This window comes from Struthio camelus, chromosome Z (assembly GCF_040807025.1).
Source record: "Struthio camelus isolate bStrCam1 chromosome Z, bStrCam1.hap1, whole genome shotgun sequence".
Classification (NCBI taxonomy): domain Eukaryota; kingdom Metazoa; phylum Chordata; class Aves; order Struthioniformes; family Struthionidae; genus Struthio; species Struthio camelus.
Window position 1 is genome coordinate 86060540 of NC_090982.1, and position 22149 is coordinate 86082688.

Below are 22149 nucleotides of genomic sequence, written 5' to 3' on the forward strand. Positions count from 1 at the left end.
CTGAACATCAGACAGGGATACGGTTAAAGGGATAACTGAATCCAGCAGGTAAATGTATATGTCCGATATCAGAACAAGCTTTGTTCCCTGTTCTATCACTTTAATTTCTCATTTATAATGGAGAGACTCAGGCACATATCACAGGATCGGGCTGGGCAGAAGGCAGTTTATATTACAGGGAGCAATCAGGCATCGAGCTGAGAGGTGCAGATAGCTTTCAGGCTTCCTTTTTTTCCTCCAAGGGCTCCTGCTTTCAGTTTCTTGGAGCATCTTTTCATGCCCACTGCAAAGATGAAGGCTGTGGCACATGCGTTTCACAGCCACGTTACCTCCCGACTCTTCCATCCATCCTCACTTAGTTCTTTCTCGCGCAGATTCTCTTAGCGTTTTCCTTTCCCATATTCCAACCAACCGTGGGCTACAGACTCCCTCTACTGTGCCGCTAAAGCACAGGCCTAAAAGAGTTGGCAGAGAGAACAATTAAGTAGATCCAAACATTTCCTGCAAATGCAAATATGTTGTTAGACCTCAGTAGCGTTAAAAACTTTGCTCCTGATCATTCCATACAGTGCTTTGAGGTCCCTGGATGGAAACTGTTACAGAACTGTAAAGTGGACGTATTTAATAATTTACTTCAGTTCACTTTATAGCAGCAAAACAGATAAGAGAGAAAAAACAGCATTTAGCAGGCCTGGAAATTGCTCCTTCCCCACTCCCCTGCCTCACCTGCCACGAGGCACTCCCTAGCTGCAGGGAAGTCCTGATCTCCCACAGAAAGGGGTCGAAGAACCTGCCTGAAACTCCTTTATTTGTGAGATGTTTGGCCCTATATGCTTTTGTACATTCCCAGTTTGTGTACCCATGCAGTCACTACAGATCATTCCACATGCTCTCAGTAAGAAAATAAGTTAAAATAATAGCTCAAATCCCTATTAAAAATTCAGGAGATGCACGCAGAAGCAAAAATCTCTAAGAGATAAAATACAAAATAGCTGAGTTCCCCGGCTGACTCTCCCACTCACCCGCAACTCAAATGAGATCTGTGGCCCATCTAGGCCAATATAAAATTTCCAAGAGCTGCCAAAATAAGGCACCTCTTTGGAAAAAAGGCAACAGCATTTTTCTCCATAGCGCACACAAACGCCAGGCATACGTAAGAAACCATCTTCACAAAGTTCTCACCTTAAAGTTTAACATTACAGACTACTATAAAGCCCTCACCTTAAAGTTTAACATTACAGACTACTATAAAGCCTGAAGCAAGACATTTTATATTATATTTGGGCACATTTTGAAATATAGGAAATTCCATTTAAACGCAAGAAAAACTTTTACTCTGAGGGCAATCAAATACTGGAAAAGGCAGCCAAGAGGGGTTGTGGAGTCTTCATCCTTGGAGATGCTCAAAACCCAACCGGATACAGCCCTGTGCAACGTGCTGTAGCCAACCCTGCTTTGAGCAAGGAGGTCAGACTAGACTATGCTCAGAGATGCCTTCCAACCTGAGCACTTCTCTGATGTTTCTTTCACTGCAACTCCTCTCCTCGCCAAATCCCAGATACTCTAGTAATTTGCATGAATGCCTAATCTTCCTAAATGCTTGCCCAGACACCTTCTGTGTCCAAATTTTAATATAATTACTCTAACCAAAATAAATGTTTTGTTAATTTGCATCCGAAGTCAATAACATAAATGCAAAAGCCTGGACATACCCACACCCCAGCTGCTGCACAGGAAACCTCAGGACCCAAGATCATTCCCAACATCAACATTAAGTTGGAGTAGCACTCATGATAGTGGGAGACATAAAAGTGAGATGCCATTAGGTATAAAAGGGAAATACTTATAAGTAAAAATATGTAAGGAGAACCATTTATCTGTAAATCAACAAATGCATCAAAAGGAGAAAAAAGAAATTAATTTCTTTAGCTCTCCTTACAAGATTCTTATTATGGTGCCTTCCATCAGAGGAGAATCCTTCCCTGTTTAAAAGGCAGTGCAAGTAGCACAAGTGGATTTGCTAAAGCTCCCTTTATTTTCCACTTTCCTACCAAGATCGCACTGTCTTCAACACCAGTTTCAAGGCTTCACATATAGCACCATTCTCCATTGTGCTCTACGTCCCTGTCACCCACAGGAGCTCTCATCTTTTTTTTTTTTTTTTTGGGGGGGGGGGGGGGGGGGAAGGTTCACTGATAGAAAGAAAACACCAATTCCAAGCCCCAATCCTTAGTCTGCAAACACCATCTGGAAGTGACTTTACGGTAGGATGACCAGGATACGAGAGAAGATTTTACAGCCTCTCTACAGACTCAATTAACATACAGTCTGATCTACAGGAATGACAGTTACTTTACGCAATCCTTCGGGATTTCCCAAAAATTAAAATTCAGTTTAAAAAAGTTTCATGCTTTAAGATGCAATGCAATGTACTATAGGCTGAACAATTTCAGAGCTCATCTGGCTATATCCTTGTAATTAAAGGTATGAAAGTCATCCTACTCAGAAGAAACAGGAAGCAGCAACATAATGAAACCCAAATCGTAACTAAGAACGTAAGAGGCCAGCGGTACGGCCTCTGTTCAAACACTCTTCGCATATAAAAATACTGTAAAATTTAATACTACTATTTAATATTGCCAAAGCTGCTGTTGCTTCTTAGGCATTTGCTTAAATTTTCCAATGAGTAACCTCGTTCATATGAAAGCAGAGATTGAAGACAAAAGAGGTGTGATCCCACATACGCTTCCTCCTGTGGCACAGTTAGATTTAAGAAATTCCTGTCCTACTTGCTCAACCCTATCTTAGCAACTACCGCTGTGCCAGGGAAATTTTAACAGACAGTAGTGGGGGAAAACAACCTTCTTTGTTTTTAAATTTAGATTCTAATCCATTTTATAGGACAGTCCCAAAACCAACTGCATCCATCTAAGAGAGACTAATTGTGGTCCTGAGTTGGACTCCCCTCAACTAGCTCCACCGTTGAAAACCCATGTGAAATTGGGCTCTTAAACTGTTGCGTTTGTCTGAAACGTTCCCATACTCTCGAGGACTAGAAGAAGTAGTAAGGGTATGGGCAGGAACAGCAACCAAATGAATTATTTCAAAGCTTTTCAATAGGAAGCACTTCAAGGTAGAGACAAACAGATTAAGATGCCTGCAAATTATCCTGTATATCACACTAATTTACTGAGGGCAGCTCATGAGACAGCACTTTACCTACAGTTTAATACCCTACAATCATTTTAGATTATGCAGATGAGCTCTTAATATCAACTGTCAGGATATGTTTCAAGGTAATTTATAAGGGAGGAAAGTAAGTTTCAGAAAGCACAAACTGCACTTTGATATATACTTTTAAAAAATTAAAGTTAGTCTCAAAGGTGGTCTCCTGTTTCAGTGCTAAAAATATGCAGAGTAATTAAAAACAAAAGCTAAAACACCACATCAACAGCTACAGACAGTGCAATCTTCTAGGTGCAAATGAAACAAGGACCTCTTGCACTTTTTGTTTTTAAACTTCTAAATTTGCTGTCCAGCTGACTGCTTGTCATCAAGTATTCCTTCCTAGTACCTTACAGGCTGGGAGAATATTATATTGGACCCCAATGCACTACAGAGATCTAAGATACTGCACAATCTTAATTCAACAAAAAAAAAAATTCTCCTCCCAAGATCTAAAGATGCTGGGGACTTCTGTAATACAGATTGAATAATTACTGTAGCCACTCCAGGATTTAAACTTTAAAAGTAGACATTAACTGTTTACTTAAAGTCCATTTTCCCCTTATTTCCAAGCACTCTGCTTTACAACTGTGGAATTCTTGCAGGTTTTTTGTTTTTGGTTTCTTTTTTTAAAAACTTCTAGTTATTCAAAAAGATACAACCCCCCCCCCCAAAAAAAAAAATTCCACACAGTTGTCAAATTCCAACACGTTGCCAGAATCAAAACCAGTGGCAAACCAAGACCTTCAGATCTTTGGCAAAGCTTTTAACACTGGAGTTATTTTTCCTAGCAAAACGAAAACCAAATTTAATGCTTACAAATCCAGTATAATCGCCCTCATTCATGCCAGAGCACAGAACCGAACCTTGCCATTCGGAAGACTAGGCAACATCATTGCAAAATTTCATCTCGAGCAATGGAAACACAGGTAGTGAGAAGGAGCTACAAAAGAACACCCCCACCAAGAAATATATTGGAAAATAGTGCTGTTACATTCAAAAGAAACAGTACTGCTAATTGTTAGGCCCCAAGGATAGATTCTTGAAAAGAAAGGCTGAGGGGGTAAACCCATTTCTAGGTATCTGGGGCAAAGCTTAAGAGTAGCTTTCTTTCCCTAATTTGGGTAAGGAAAGAAAGGCGAAAGATGTGGAAATAGCTGCCTTAATATATTAAGGCTTATGCAGAAAATGGCAGAGCCAAGGTTCATAACGTAGCACAAAAGAAATACTAGAGCCAGCTACGGTACTGACTTTGCTCTACAACCCCTGGGGAGATGACGTTTCGTTAATGAATGAATATCAGAATGGAAACCCAGCACCAGAACGTCCATCCCTTCATTAACCCACAGAGCAGCACTGCTAGCAGGCAAACTATTTTTCAGTGCTAACAAGATCAAGTACTAGCAGAGTGAAAGAGTGAAGCTCCTTACGAGCACATGCGCACAGACACGCACACACACTACAATTTTCCCAAGCATGAGCAAACAGGTTTTTGCTCTGCACATAACTCTTAGCCTCAAGCTCGTCTGGGGTTTCTAACAAGTTGTGAGCACAGAGGCGGGGGGGAAAAAAAACTAAGAATTCAAAGTATACTTAACCAGCTAATTTAGGTCCAACTGAACGTTGGAGGTGCAGGCATAGTCCCCATACACTTCAGGGGGGAAAAAAAAAAATGAGGAGAAAAAAAAAAAAAAGGGTTTCATGGGAACTCCTGCCTCATCCTATGATCTGGTGACCCGCATTTTCAAAGTCCTTTGTAAAACCAAGAAATTTTATTTGCTCTTTTATATGGAGGGAAGTCCCACAGACTTCAACAAAGCTAATTACAGACAGTGAAATCTGCTTCCTGATAGAATAGACTTCTTCAAAGAAAACGGCTTTATCAGCTTTTATTCTAAAGGCATCAAAATATGACAAGTTTTAGAGTGGCATTGATTACTGTTTTTAAAACACCTCAACACAGCAAGGAGCAAGAATATTTTGCATACAAATTGGTCATTGCAAACACATCCATACAGGGGAAACGACTGCGTGACACTAAGCACCACACATTAGTGACAGAAGTGAACAGTAACCAAGGCTAACTTCCTTCGATAGGACACAGAACAGCACAGAAACTACGCTTACATCACATATTAAGGACTCCACACTAGGGACAGGAGAGGAGAAATCAAAATTAAGTTTAAACCTGCAAGCTCAAATACTGCCCTTTTGGTACCAGCAGTCATCATAGATATTTTTCCTGCTACAAAAGTCCAGACCCTCAAAGCTATATTATCACTTACTCACTATTTTGATATACACAAAACCATTCCAACATACACGATGCTAACACAAGCCAAAGTTGCCCCTTTGTTATTTTTCACAAGTGAAAGTACCACAAAGACAAAACAAAAAATATGAGTTATCACATGTACGTGCAATGAATATTGACAAAGTAAAACATAACATTGAAATCATGTTTAGACAGTACAAGTTTTGTTTTGCCTTGCTGAAGTTGTTCTCATAACATTTAATAATTGATCTTATGCCAATATTTTCATGTTCTTAGCATTTAATCACTTTGTACCTGCAGTTACTGCTCATAGTACAAGGAGTTTATTCATCAGTGAGTTAGTTACTGAAAAGATGGTTTTCTTACAGAAAAAGGTGGGGAAGGATGGTAAATTAAGCAGTCTATTGCTCAAAAAAAAAAAAAAACGGTTTTCGTTCACTGCAGATTTTTATTTTTGGCTTCATACTACCAGAAAGTCAGATTCTTCAGTAAGCTATTCTGGCACACGTTGAGGAAAAACATTACTTCTAAAAAGAAAATGGGAAAAAACAGTATAATAATTTAGAGTGGTTGAATCTGTTTCAGTTGCCTTATCTTGGATTTACATCAGAATAATCAGCAATCAGTCCCACAGACTTCAGCCAAACTGTAATTAATAAAAGACAGCAAAAGTTGCTTCTTGACAGCAGAGTTTAAGAAAATGGTTTTATCTGCTTTTATTTTAAAGGCATCACAATATAAGAGGTTTTAGAGGTGCAGTGACTACGGTTTTTGAAAGAGAGCAACATGGCAAGCAGCAGGAATAGTTTGCATACAAATTGTCATTAAAAACACACCTACAAGGTAGACGACACGTAGCCTTAATATGGTAAGAATAAGGCCCAAACTGTAGGAGACAACCGCCCTCTCTGAAAGAGGAGAAAAGAAAGAGAGAAGCTTCTCGGTCAGTTTTTTCCTTTGCTTAAGCAAAGCTTTTTCCCTTGCCATTGAATACAAAACAGAAGAATCAGCCCATTCAGTAAAATCATACTGTGGGAGTGCTGACTTTAATGGACTGTTCAGAGGAAAGATGTCAAAGAATAAAAAGCTGCACATAATTTATTGTATCAATTTAAAAATGCACCATATTAAGGCAAAATACAAGTTGTTCGTTTTTATGTCTTTCCATTAAAGGATCATGCACACTATTCTTCAACCAGCCACTCATTAAAAACTCCAGGGAAGGAACAAAGTGGAACAGTAAATATTAAGCATATGATTTCAGCATATGATTTAAGTTCTGTGTTAGTTAACTCTGTTTTAAGTTTTCCATCGTGAAAGTATTGTAACTAACAACACTGCTAAGGAGGAGGCTGCATTCTCTGTAGCAACTCATACGAGACAAACGCACCGGTCTGCCTAAATTGAGAGCAAAGACTCCAAAGTAAACCTCACAGCTCTTGTTTATAAGAACAAAGCCATCCTGAAGCGTTATGAGGGTTTGTTTTTTTTTTTAATATCCAAACACTATCAAGATTGATATGTCAACTGCTTGACATTTAGGAAGTGGAAGATTTCAGAGGATTAATAAGATCTTAAACCAGCACCCCCTCCCCCAATGAGTCCGTTCTGTGCAATAAATATGGAAGGAAGAGAAAAAATGAAGTGGTGGGACTGTGAAGTTAGACCACCAGGTACCTGAGGGCTGAAAACAGGAATTCCTCAGAAGACACTTCCACAGCCCAAGGGCTTTTTACCTGCTCAGTATCTGTGGCATGCTACAGTTGTTAGAGCCTCTCTAAAGGCAAGGTCACAATGCACCTTTCACAGTGAAATAAGCATTAGGCAGCCTAAAATAAAATTGCTGGTCACTTCACTATTTAATACCATATATGCATATATACGCATATATTACCTCCTACCACTCCTAAATTCTGTAAGGCCCCAGTGACTTTACCTGCCAAATACCAGAGATTTGCTCCGGCTGTTACCATCTATCACTCCTGGCCAGGGGGAGTTATGGGCAGTGAGTACGGATTCACTTCCGGCTCCTCATTTCTCTCATTATTGGAGACTGATTCATAATCAAGGTTTGTGAAACACAGACCAGACTTACTTCCACCCCTTCCTTAATATTCTTTCCTAATATTTGCTTTGTTATTAATAAAACTAACACCATGAGGTGCAATGGGACGCAGGAAAGCAGGAAATTACACTCCCAGAACATAGCTCTGTTTTGACCATGTGCTTACACGTTCATTTTTTTGGATGCGATGCCCCCAACACTCCTTCATTGTACCAGCAGAATTGTTTTGTGGCGCCATGCTATGAATCACTCTAGGGAATTAACCTGGCTGAAAAAAATAATCTTTTCTCTTTGCTAGGTTATTTTTCAGGCGGATCAGTTCCTGAAGTCCAGAGCAGACCCCTATAAACACCTGAAGGGATAGTGCAAGGGCAAGAGTATCTTGCATCACATTGCTGACAGAGACAGTAACACAGAAACCCAGCAACCTTGCAGTCAGTAGTACAGACGCTTGGCAAAGTTTATTCCCACCTACAAACTACCTCCTGTCCTTTATAGGAGCAGATCAAGAATTTGACTGGACTGAAAAATAAGCCCAGTAAAGAAGACAGGGCAAACAAAAAAAAAAGTACAAAGTGCTAAAAAAAGGAAAAAACAAAAAATGAAGAAAAACAGAAGAGCAAAGAGTAGCACTGTTGATGGATCACGTAGGTATCATGCCTTCATCTCCCTCAGAGTAGAAATCTGGTAATTCACTAACTCCCAAGACCTAGGCCTCGGGCTTCCAAGTTTTGGGATTAAACCAGCATGGTTCCTCAGAAGGTCCAATCCAGTTTGGCAACCTGAGAGATCTTACTTTGGAAGCTGTGATCAGCAGGTACCTGGATTAATCCAGAAGAGCGCTTAAAGCAAAAGTGCTATTCAAATATTCCTCATGAGAGACAAAGCACACACAGAAGTGTGTTGAAACATGAACTTTACTTACACATACGCTGATTCAAGTTTCCCTTAAACATATCGCAAGTACGCTTTCTTGTCTTGTCCTTGCAGATACTGTTTCCAAACTATGGGTGAGGTTTTGTGAATGAGGATGAGGTTGCAGTCAACTTTGCCAGGAGGAGGCAATCCACCATGGCCTCCCCTCACACGCTGCTGCCATTTTGTGCTTCCCAGATAGTTAAACGAGCAAAAAACATGCATGTCGTTCTTTCTACGGCCTCCTCCTCTTTGCCAAACCCAGACAATCAGAAAAGAGGGAGAAAAACTGCCTAAGAGATTCTAGACTCTGACTTTTAAGTGTTGGTAGATGGCTGGCTACCTAAAGGCCTTGTGCTCCTTCCCTAGGTCCTACAAAGGAAATAATTACTGATTCTAACATGGCAGATATTCATCATATCTAATAGTAGAGGAACAAATAACTTGCAAACAATCACCTGCCAGACACATACTAATTTAGCAACAGATTAATGGAACAAAGTATATTTGAAAGAAGAGGAGAACCTTAAATTCTGTCTTGTTTGACAAGAAACTTGGCTCCTTTCCACAATAATCAAAAACTACCATCTTGCTCCTGTCAGAAGGATGACCTACACTCAGGTCTCATTATAACAAAACAGAGTTGACATGATATTTCATAATCTTTCAGTCTCTAAAACGAACATTGACCTCTACTGTTCCGTTCCTGCAGGCAAGGTCATCCGATTTAGACGATGGCTGATGAGGGTGTCCTGCAGCCAACAGTGTTTGACCCCATCTGTCAAATGGTTCTCTCCCAGGTAGATGCAACTTCATGGGAAATTTCTGTTTCCTTCCAATTATTAAGCAGCATAGAAGACAGAACTACGCTTCTAAAAATATTTCTCTTCTAGCTGCCAGGCAAGAGCACCATCTGGTGTTCAGCTAATTACACTTTCAATCTACTTTTGGATCAGTTTCCCTTTATAATTATTTTAAAACAAACTTAGTGTACAGTGGGTCTGACTCCATGAAACATGCACAAGAAAAGCTGCAAAATAAGCTCTTAAAGACTCGTTTACTTTGGTGGGGGTGGGGAACAGGGGCGCAGCAGAACACCTGAAAAGAAATTGCTCCTTTTTGATACATGACTACTTCCCCCTAAAAAGCCCCAATGCAATATTACATGACGTCTTAGAACACTGTCCATCTTATTAATCATGAGTAGACTATAAGCAAGATCTTGCACCCTCAGAGAACTTAAAGACTGCTATTTCATCTGGTGCCAAAAATTCCTTTACACCCCTCCTTTACAATACCTTAACGTCTTGCTGCCTCCTGACTATTCTCCCCATACAGGGGCCACAGATCTTTCCTCTTCCTCATTAACCATTTTCTCTGCCATCTCAATTTTCAGTTACTCACAAGCATACTAGTGCAAGCAAGAAAGACCCTTTATCTGACCTGCTCTTAATTGTTGCAAAAAAAAAAAAAAATTGTGCTTGGCCTTTTAAACGCTAGCGTGCATAGCATCTAAGACACCGCACATAGGTAACTCATACAACATGTAAACAATACCTCATTACGAATTGTTATTAAAGAGCTATTTTAAAAAGTCAGTTAAGTGAAGTCACAAGGGCTTTTATTTTGTATTTCTGGAGATGCGCTATGGATCCTTTCAGAAATATTAATTCTGTTTCTATCTAAGCTACTTGCTAGAGCAAAAAGATACGCAAGAGAAAAACCAACTTGATGAAGTCACATTTCAGGTTAGCTATCGGTAACATTTTATAATTTTGGAGGAAGTACTGTAGAGCTATGGACCACATCATCCCAAGAGAAAGTTTATGACCTTGAAGTTAGCACACAAATTTTAGAGATACTTAGAAAACACTTTTTACAGATAACATGTGAAACTATCTTCTTTTAAAAGGTAAAAATAGGAGAAAAAAGTTAAGGCCATACAGATAAAGATGAAGAAACTCAACAGCTAACCTAAATTAACTCATGGGAGATGCTCAATGCAATAAAAGTTTGCGACGACAAGGCCAGAAGGATTAGTCCTGTAACCCACCTCTACTTGAGCTTGTTAGTGCATGAAACAATAAGTGTTTCAGAGGAAAAGCACAACGGAGGCTCATTCAAAAAAAAAAACCAAAACAAATAATAAACACACACAGGAACATGAGAGACCTACTTCTCATCTTTTCTAGCTGCTAGAAGAGCAAATAGCAGTTACAGCTATTACGAGGAAGAAATAAACCCACAGAAATGGGAGATGTGGTGGAAAGAGATTCCAAAATTAGAAATAAGTCTATTCTACACAGGCCTTTATTCCCTTGCCATCTAAAACAGAAATAAAGGAAAACTTTTTTCAGATTTTTACATCACCAAGGTTTAACACTTCACCAAGTATAAACTTACCTGTTTGTTGGAGCGGTAAAGCTAAAAGATAATAGCTGATTCCAGAATGGGTCATTCTCAGAGATTGGCTCTGCTCCTGATAACTTTTTTAAGTACTCATTTTCTGGAAGTTCGCTGATGCTGCTGCTATTTGCTCCCATCTTCTTTATTTGGTAAATCCTTTTCTAAACTTTCATTTCTTCAAGGGGAGAGAAAAAAAAAAGAAACATTTGAATTATTTGAGACAAATAAGGAATATACAGACCTCTGCTAAATTAGTGACCGGTAAGGCTTTAATTCACTCTCTGGAACAATTACCGAAAAGTAGAAAACCAAGGCATATAGGAAGGCATTCAAAAGACTGTCAACAAAGTTAGAACACCAACATCCTCACCCAAGGAGGTTAAAAGTTACTATGCTGTACTTCGGTCCTCGTCTCACTTGGGTTTTCATAAATCTCACTCAACAAGAACAGGCTGTCGCAGTTATATCAACATCAAGGCTGTTACCAGTGAGGGAAGCTACAGGGAATTCACAATTTAAGCACGGATGTTAAATTGACATGCTATTCAAAAATATATTTTCCAACTGAATACGCACAGCTACCTAGGCACATGACTGCTTTTGACGAGAAAGTCATGCAACTAAATCCCTCTGTACCATCAACCTACGTACCATCCACTCCCTGGAGCTTCAAACCCTGCCACATTAAGCACAGGTGCTATCACTACCGCACAGCTAACCTGAACCAAGCAAGCAAAAACACTGTCACGTATAAATTTGTTGATCTTTGTAAAATAACATGGCTGGTTCCAGTTAACCACGTGGGGACAGGGGGAAGGCTAAAAATATAAACACAAAGACAACTGTTTTTTGAAGCAACTCCTGCTGAAGTTGGTGGAGAGAGACCCTAAAACCCCTTTAGATTATTAGCCGTGTTATATCTGTTTTGTGGGAAGAACGAGAAGATTTTAGTTTTCCCTGCTGCTTATCAGCACTTTCCACCTCTATAAACAATTTAAAGAAAAAAAAGAAAAAAAATCACCAAGATGCTGATAACTACCTGCCAAGAACGTTACTAAACATCTGACATCTTTCCAGGACATCAGTTTCAATAATCTTCCACCTTCTGAGAAGAAATAAGTAACTACGTAATTAGTGAAAGTAAAGCCTTATACACTGTGTTACTTAATTACTTTTGAGCTGGCATTAGAGGTTAAGAATTAGGTATAAGGACAGAAACAGCTATATCAGAAGATGGAAACCACTACCCAGAAGCAACTCGTGACTTAGTCCTGGCAAAGACATAATAATCTGTTTCACAGTGACTATGCAAGAATTGCTTTAATAGTGACCCGCTTAGGCTACCTGACAAATGCAAACATTGCAGCTTTTGGTTGCATGAATGAAAAGGGTGCCAAACAAAGAGTAGAAGCTTGCATGATCAAAAAACAGTACCTCTTCCCAACAATTACTTAAGCTGCAGCATTTCTCTGCCCCAGGTGCAGAAATTTCCATGAATTCCAAGAACAAACAATGTGGTAGGGGGAAGAAAAAAAATACATATATCTTCTGAGGGCTACCTAATTCAGTGAGACACCACCTCTAACTCAAAAAATCTCCCGTTCAGAAGTTGTTTGAGGCTGGGAAAACACCATTATACACTGCCTCCAGTCTAGTACTCCTCCCTCCATAGTCACTATTGGCTATGGTTGAAGACAGAACACCAGACTAGACGAAACCTTAGACTGACTCAGGACATCTAGGCTTATAATAACTCTGCACAACCATAGCTTTGCCATTATGTACCCAGGGAGCTCTGTTCTTATGCAGCAGTCTGGTTCCTACTGCCTCCTTTTACATCTTATCAAAGGAGAGAGACATTTAATAATATCATATTATATTATATCATAATATAATAATATCTCATTTAGCAAAAGTTCTGAAGACGCTGACTGTAGCTTTTGGAGAGGTTGTTTCGCCATGTGGACCACCAGACGGAAGAGAGACTCAACAGCAGTCTAAGTTTAAGAGGGAAGCTTGTGCCAGGGGTTTCTGTGGAGAAGCATTAAATTGATTACATCTTGCAATCCTTTAAGAGGATTTCCAAAATTTTGGCTATTTATTTATAAAAACAGAACGAGCGCATCCTACCTGAATACAAATTTTGCTACTTCAAAGAAAGTACAGGACTCAGCATATTACTTTTGAAAGAAAGCCAGTGAATACAAAAGAAAAAAAAAGGCTTGCATATGATACAGGGATACCGGATCATCATTTAAAGATAGAAGAATCAAGGCTGAGCTTGTACACACATATCTCAGCTCAGCAGTTCCTGGTTTGCACGTGCCCTACTATCACAGAAACCAGCAGCAATGCTTTTGGCCCGGGGCCCATGTTTTGACTCAAGTCCCTTCCCTGAACCTTTGAGCAACATCATACATTTAAACTGCTGTTTCTTAGAGTTCACACAGTTCAAGTCTCTCCGTCTGCCTCAAGTTCTTTTTCTATACTCACCCATTTGAGCTGGGGCTCACTCACTCCAAGATGAGCATGTGCCTCCCACCCAAGGGAGAAGAGAAGCAACAGGGAACTGGAGCCCTGCCTTTAAATCCCACTAACTTAATGTGTACCTCCCTTGAGTGACCTGCAGCAACCCTCTGATAGCAACCTAAACCCTTAGCCCTTTCTCCTGAGGTGAGTCACTCCACTTTCTCTTCTGTTCAAGCTATTCTCCCACCTTGCTGTAGCCCCAAAGCCGCCCATTTAATCCAACTCTACATAAACGTGAGTGTGATGGGATCGGAACAGGTTCAAGCTATTTTTGGAAAAAAAAAAGTCTGCATACTTTCCAGATTTCCTGCAATATCCCAGATTAAGTTCAATTACAATAAATCTCAAAACAAATAGTGCTTTAAAAAGTAAGTTTTAGCAAAATATTTATTGTCAGTTTTCACATTCAGTTTCAAAGTTACATTGCCCAAGCATGGGTCCACTTGTGCAGCCAAAGCCACATTCTCTGCAGCAACACGGTAAGCAGCTGGCTACAATCCCCTATGAATACTCCATTTGCAAACACTCTGGAGCCCAGCTGATTTCTTCCAAACTGAAGAGGTTAATTTTTTTTTCATTATGCTTTCTACAGCGCTTCCTGAAAGTAACAGAAAGTGCTGGACGCCAGCTGATTTTTTAATTAAATAAATATCAAGCCATTGAGATATGTCAAAAGAATTTGCATGCTAGCTTGAATTCTAAATATTTGTAAAACTAGTCAGTAGGACATGTGGACTTTAAGAGCTTTTCCTTTCACTCCTTTGGGAGCCTCTCAACTAAGGAGCCTCGTATTTGCATTGCAATCGTCTAAACATTGACAACAAATCTTAGACCAACCAAATATGTGGATTTTCTCTCTCCATCCTCTCTCAGGAGGGTTTTTTCCCCCTCTCCTAAGGCACAATATTTCACTGTACTCTGCACAAGTAGAAATCTTGGCAAGTGCTACTGGTGTATATATAAGCAGGTGTTCACATTTAGTAAATATGACTGCTGTAACAAAGCTGACTTCTTCAATCAGGAATTTGTGTTACTTCGAAACTTAGGGAAGCACTTTGCAAAGATTTGCCTGAGTACCTTCAGCTCCTACAATCCAAACAGCCATAGGCTCAGCCTTAAATAAGGCATTTAAGAGGATCATTGGTCATCACTAAGTGACAGAGAAAGCAACTGTCTTTCTTGCAGAGGTCATGCATATTCCACAGGAAAAGTGTGTTTAAAAACCAAATCAACCAACACCACCACACCCACCCACCCACCCCCTTTCTGGCATTTTAACAAAAGTAACAGGATTAACCCCAATGCTTTAACTTATGTAATTGTATTTTGCATAGGATCTCCAGAATATTTCCAAGACAGATGCTATTCTCCACTTATGAAAATGGTTTAGTGTGATATGAACTATTAAACAGCAAGTGTTCCTCTTCGAAATAGCTACCCTTTAGGTGAAAGGATCACTAAAGTGATTTTCTCTAACTTGACTTCCATAACAGTCTGTCGTACAGAAAGACTGCTATAGAGAATCTTGGTTCCAAAGTCACTTCAGAATGAAAAGTCAAACAGATTCCAATTTCTCTCAGTTTTAAGTACGACAGCCACAACAAACACCAAACAGCAGGAAATCTTTTTTCATTCCAGACAAGCTAGTCCCAATCACACCGATAAATTACCAATGAAATTTAAAATTTGACTTCTCCAAATACATTTAAAAAAATGCATGGTTCATTGCAAAAAAACTAATGTTAGACTTCTCTTAAAAAGCAATTATTCTTGCTCAAAAAAATTGAAACAATTTATTGCAGGTCATTTAGTTTAATGCAGTACTATCACCATTAACAATATGAAAGAATACAATGTTTGCCACTTCATGATTTTAACCTTTTCTTCTAAATAAGCTGGAAACATCCCCAAAGAATCGTAACCTGGTCTGCAAGTGTCATGCTTTATTAAATTTATCTAACAGCTATCCAGTCACAGAACTTGGCTCCAAGACACAGAAGCAGATGCTTCAAAGCAAACGCAAGGGAGTCTGTCTTGCGCATCAGGACTTATTCCAATCTTGAACAGTTTAGGGGTTGATTAAATTCTGAATTTACTACCCCTTCTGAAAGATTTTAGTATTAGTTATTAACAACAGGTACAAGAATACAATTTTTTTCCTCTTCAAGTTAAAAGCCGTTCTGCAATATACACACCACCTTTCTACAACTTTGTACATAGTTATCTTCCTCACAAGAGGAACATGCATGCTAGAGCTTAGAGGCACAGAATCTCCATCCAACAGTATACCTTTGGGTGTGGGACGGTTTTTTGTTTGGTTGGTTTTTTCTCCTCCTCTTTTCACCTTTGGTGTCCATCCACCAAACACTGCCATAGGTCCACCCACGTCCCTCTACTTTCTCCTTTCACATATGTGTAAGTACTGCTGTTATCAAAGCAGAAAAATACATGAGCTCAACCGCAGCAGTAATTTATAAGCATGACTCAAGGTACCATATGGGTACACGTGAACTTGGGAGAAAAACTCGTCACACTCTGTAAGCATTCAATTTACATAATTTTAGAGAAGTACTTATAGTGCCACTGAGGATTAAGTCTTCTGCTTCTCAACTTAATTGCTGAAGCCAATCTTTCAATAATCCATCTAGTAAAACTGGCTCAGAGAAAAGCAATTCCCCCTTCCAAAACTATGTTTGCCATGACTATCTGGCTGAGTCTGCAGACAACTTGAGTTTAAAAATGTATTTTGTTTAAGTGAATATTTTACAACTTAAGAATTTGAAACTGTCACACAGACAATTTTATAATGAAGTCTGAGATCTACTGTCTATTTTAACATCGTTTTGTTAAAGACATGACTTAAAGTTACAAACTGATGATATTATGCATTTGAAAACATATAGGGAATTAAAATCCTGCTAGAATATAATCCCCCATATGCTTTAAAATTCACTGGTTTCTCAACTAAAATAAATGGACACTGTTTTCCTTTCAAGCAAAACAGACAATACTATCACTGTGAAGATGAGACGGTACAAGATATAATGCTGCTTATTCAATGAAATAGCCATACTCAGATTTCGGTTGATTCCCATCTGCAAAGATGACTGTATGTTTCAGATCGCACTTCACCAGTGAGATGTTAAAAGTCCCACATAATCCTAATATAAAAATTCCCATACACTTACTACACTACTGCAATATATAAAATTTTCCATGCATCAGAAGACCCAGGACACTTAGAAGATACTTTTCAGCTCCAATATTTGAATTTTCTTCTCCAAAGTATAATCAAATACTCTCTTCTTATTCATATTACAATAATATTCATGCCTAGAATCAAATGTCTTGCAGGCTAAGTACCATACTCAGCACTTAGCTACGAAACTTATGAACTGAGATTGCATCCACCGATAAAGAACAGTCTAAATGAAACCAGCTACACTTCATAGATGCATATTCACGTGCAGGATCAGAGCTTGAAGCTTTCTGTTGCCTGCTGAAAGCATTATGTTTAATCTCCAAAACCTGTAAAATCATCCTTTTGGATATTCTCTTGTCTCAAGGCAATCTAGTCTCTCAGTACACACTCTAGAAGTTCACAAGACTGCAAGATCACAATGACACCAGGTCCCCAAGCTTGAAACATCCGATCTTTTGTACAAAACTGCATGTGAGCATCCCAAAGGCTGCCAATCTAGTTATCTGTCACAATCTCAGCACTGTCATAGCCTACTCCCAAATACAAGATGTCCCTGTTTTCCATGTAGCACACAAAATGTCTCAAAAATGTCTCATTTCCTAGGCCCACTAAAAGGGAGACAAGCCAAAAACTGTAAATCATATAGGTCCCAGAGGATCAGAGCAAGTGTTTAGATATATTTGCTTTAATCCTCACCCTTCAGTATCTCAGTTATTCTAGGCCTGGCCACATTTCATCAGACACATGAAGGACTGAAGAATCTCTGAAGAATCAGGACATAAAAGAGATGTTACTTCTGCTCCTCAAGAAACAACTACACACACTTTGGGAGATGAAAGAAGTGTTTGAATGAAAACCATGTCTTTAGACATATATTTATGTTGACTGCTTTCCACTGTTTCTAAAAATTAGAGTCTCTGCACTGATCAACTTTAGCCCTCTGCCCGAAATACCTATAGCATCCATACAGAACAATTGTTCAGGCAAGCCCATTCAAGTGGGAATGCAAATTGGGTACCATGCATAACCAAAGCTTCACAGGCATAGGAAATAGGACAGACAGACATTAGCCCACAGAAATAAACACTGACCCTGTAAAACCAAAGAGGATTGGTTTGAATTTCAGCAGCTAAACTACACTTTCTTCACTATCTTCATAGCTCCTAGTTGTTTTCTGCCCACTTACAGAAAAAAATAGCTAAGAAACAGTAACTGGAACCAACAATTTAGATGACAGTTAAGTCAGCTCTCCAAAGCACTTATTTTTATATTTAAAAAGTAAGTGACACCAAGGTGACAAAGCTCCCTTAATAAGGCTGGTTCTGCAGTTTGTCTGGTATATTACATGCTTATGAAACTGCACTGCTTGCAGAATTGTTCGGGAAAAGTTTTGGTGATATTAGCAAGGCTAGGAGGAAAAAAAAAAGAAAAGAAAGAAAGAAAAAAAAAGGAAGTGTGATTTGAAACTCTTAGGCCTGAAGTAGCTAGACAGTCACTTTAGAGAACAGCTTTATACGTCCCCTCCGATGCGCAGCACTCTGCAGCATTTTATCTATGCAATAACATTTCGGCAGCACAATGTTTTATTTCTTAATGTGATTAAAACTTAACTAGTATCGATGATATTTACTATAAAGGCTACTGTATATTCAGAATAAAAAGCAGTAATATAAAGCTCACCAATACCAAGAGTTTATTAATAGACTTCCCATATATTCCAAAATGAGGAACAAAGGTGCAAGAATATTGTCTTTGCCAACTCAATTGGGCAAGGATCTCTGCTAGATCCTTGACTAACGTAGCAGAAATATACTGCAATGAGAATTTATGTCTCTAAAAGCAATCTTAAAAAAAGAATCTTTACAACACTGAATCTAATAATTTTTGCCATTTTTAATCAGAAAAAAAAGCACTGTTTTTTTAATTCATAACACGGAGTCAAAATATCAGCCATGACTTAATGTCTGGTGATCATAAAAATGCAGTTAAACCCCTGGCATGAATTCACACTCCCCTAAGTTTCTCAGTCACTTATAACCAAGTGGCAGGGGAGATGTCAGAATGGACTGAATATATTCTTCTACTAATCAAAAAAAAAAGTGTTTTGTGCAGTTTTTATGTTAACAAGTTAGAAGGAAAAGGGGCTGTTTCTGCTCATTTTACTGTATCGATTTAGAATTTTCTTCCCGTGTTGCGCAGGATACTTGGTGACTACCCCCTTCTCCAGTTCCCTTTAGCAACGTCTCTTGTATTTATTCCTACTAGGGAAAGTGTTTAGACACATACAACCAAAACAAAAAACAAAAGAAACTTTCTGCAAAGCAGGGGGGGAGAGAGGCAAGTGTTTTTGTGTGACAGATAACGAAATTCTCTAGAAGGGCCCATACATTTTAAGCGTCAAGTGTTCTATCTTTGCACCCAGGGATAAATACCATCTTCCATAGCTACCTCTGCGTTGGCCAAGTTCTCCACTTCTTCTCTTTTTCAGACGCTATCAAGATGATAGCTACTGTCTGGGTCACAAAAGTCTTGTCTTTACCTACGGTTTTTAACATGTTTTTGCAGTAGCACAGCACACTAACCATGCACCAGATAAGAAAGTATACTTTTTGTAAAGCTCGGTACTTTGGGAAGGATATACTTTAGGGCAGCAGTAAGAAATACAACACAATTATAAAGTGGTCCAGGTAATGCTTAACCACGTGAAAAATAAAGAAAAGCACATCTTTAAGTTTATCTTAAGAGACTATCAGACTTCTCCACCATTTACTCTCATGGATAAACACACTATCTTCTTTGTTCCTCCTTTCCAATAACTTGTTCTAGTGCCTTCCTCTTTTGTAGAAAGTGCTTGAAAAAAAAAAAGCAGCAATGAAGTATTTGTACAGTCCTTACCAGTTTCACTGAAAGCTAAAGGGTCCTGAAGAGCAATAGCAGAAGTGACTAATTTTGATAGAGATACTGAAGGCAAAGGAGACCCCAATAGGAAAGCCAAACAGCTGCTGAAAAAACTAGTGACGATACCGTATCTTCTGCTCCAGTTCCTTTTTCACGCATGTTTTATGCGTGAGTCAGTCTTCAATGAAAGCCTATTTCTGAAGGGCCCAATCTGCTTACTTCACATCCCACCTACAAGACAGTTGTTCTGCTCACAACTGAAGAATGGATTTTTCAAGACCTTCTTGGTTAGGTAGTGTATTTTCAGCAGAAGAAATCCAATGCAGGTGAGTAAGCCCAGACATCGAGGTCACTGACCAAACTGCTCAACAAGAGATGCTGTGAATCACCTTTGTCCTTGCCATTTAATGTTAAGGTTACCATAGACTTTGCTAATTTGTAATAAAAACATTCTGAAGAGGAGGTGCCAGCAAAAAGAAAACCTACATTCTATAAATTAGATTAAGATGTGTGGTTTATGCAATTTCCCACAGCCATCTCAGGAACCTAACACACATCACCTTTCATTCTTCAGAACAACATATAAGCACTAATCAAGAAGGCCCATAACCCCAAAGAAAAATGACAATGAGAGACATTTACAAAATATAACTAAGCATCAATTAGTAATCATTAATTACCCAGAGTGAACAAGACAGGAGCACATCAGCAGAATAATACATACAGCCTAAAAGAGCTGCTGAAAGAAATTATGACAACTGTAAGGAACGTTTAGGAAAAAAACAACAACAAAATATTTTTAAAGAAAATAAAAGGATTCATACACCGGAGTGAAGTAATCACAGCCAATACCTTCTCATTTCTAGCAAGCTTTAATCCCACGCTGGAAGACTCAAACCACTATGACTGTGAAGGAAGTTGCTTCTGCTCTTATCAACTCCCCTAGCCACATCTACTGTGATCACTATGTACATCATACTTGATCACTTGTTCAGCATACTCCATCACTATGGAGATACCTCTGTCCATTACAGTTTCAAAATAGCTTATTCCACATGAATTACCAGTCACCTTCACTATTAAGCTTTCCTGTGTTAGAACTGTTCATTCAGAGGTAAAACGCTTTGGTAAAACTGCCTTCCTCTAAAGTTACACTGGATCGAAAGACTTTTCATAAAAATGCTGTGCCTTCTTACCGTGTCAAGCCTTTGCCAAAAAAAAAAAAACTTGATGCACAAAGTCTTGCGGAAAAATTATGAAAGCGTTACACTGTGGCTCTGGACAGCAGCAAGCAAATACACATTTCAGGCAAATAAGGCATCTTTAAAGCAGCATATTGTATACAAATTTTCCATTACTGTTCTGAAGACCTAAAAAGCAAGTCTGTCATATTTCCATCTATCATGTACCAGCCCTTGTATTAGCACATTCCAGAAACCCCTTACACGACATGACTAATTTATATTAAGCTTATTTGTTCTCTCCCCCCTCAGTGGGAATGGTTTGTTAGAGGTAAGACAGCGGGTACCAGCTAAGCTTCTTGAAGGAGCTTTTGCTGACAAGGAATGAATCCTACAAACACCTTTCTGTTAAGAAGTGGATGGCACTTCCAAGTAATTCCACTTAACTTTTACAGCTAAATAAGCACTTACAGATCTGAAGTACTTCTTTGCCCAATTCACATACAAGCAGTGACACCTATCCCTAGCTCATTAGTATAAATTCCACAAGACATATTAGGGATGCGTTAGTTTCGTCATTTTCTAACGCTTCCAGTTATGCTCCCATACTATAGACCTGTTACTTGCTGCTAAATCTCACTGAAGGCTTAAAAGCCTTTAACATTTGTCATGATCTAACAGAATTTAAAGCAAAAAAAAAAATATAAAGATCACTTTTCTGACCTCCTACATAATTCCAGTCATAACATTTTATTACATAATTACTGCACCGAGCCTACCAATTTGAGGGTAGAATGACAGCGTCAGTTTTAGAAATGCATCCTATCACAGCTGGAAGGGGCAGGAAGGAATCAAAAAGTTACCTCTATTCTGACTCTTACTTTCACACACCCCAAGCAAAAGGCAGATTTCAAATCCAACAAGTGTTTTCTGGAATGCATGCAGAAACAAATTCTTCAAGCTGATTAAGAAAACACCATTAGAATGGAAGGAGTCTGCGTCAAGTTTCAAACGCACCTCACGCTTCTGCGTAAACCCTTGCTCCACCAGTTAAATAACTGCAATTGGTACATAGGATGTTTTTCAACAGTTTCAAGAATTGGAAATTCAAATACTAGTTCTACTCTTCATACTGGATGGATTTTTCTTTACAGGTTCTGTTAGCCCTCATCAGTGAGATTCTTGATGCTTTCAAAAGAGCTGTATTGGAACTATAAAATGAGAAGAACAAATAAAACTCTAAGCAGGAATATTTATGGAACATGGAGTTTAAAACACATGTGTGTATATACATACATATAAACACATACATACATATATACACTATATATACATACTATATATACACGTTTCATATGGGCATGCACATATACACACGCAACATAACATGCATATCCTAAACCGAGAACAGGTCTTACAGCTTAAGAATATATCCCATATCTGCATCAGTATT

The 22149-nt window shown here is 38.8% G+C and overlaps 1 protein-coding gene across 5 annotated transcripts in view; it reads right to left on the reverse strand.

Moving 5' to 3' along the window:
• Positions 1-22149, reverse strand: part of DYM (dymeclin) — a 231340-nt gene that overhangs the window by 206367 nt on the left and 2824 nt on the right. For 4 of the 5 annotated variants that reach the window (XM_068928623.1, XM_068928620.1, XM_068928624.1 and 1 more), the window contains exon 2: positions 10884-11061. In XM_068928623.1, coding sequence (XP_068784724.1) covers positions 10884-11023 — 140 coding nt within the window. In that variant the 5' untranslated portion in view covers positions 11024-11061. Of the gene's footprint in view, positions 1-10883; positions 11062-21713; positions 21908-22149 lie in introns of all 5 variants that reach the window. The other variant, XM_068928622.1, reaches the window with a different exon arrangement.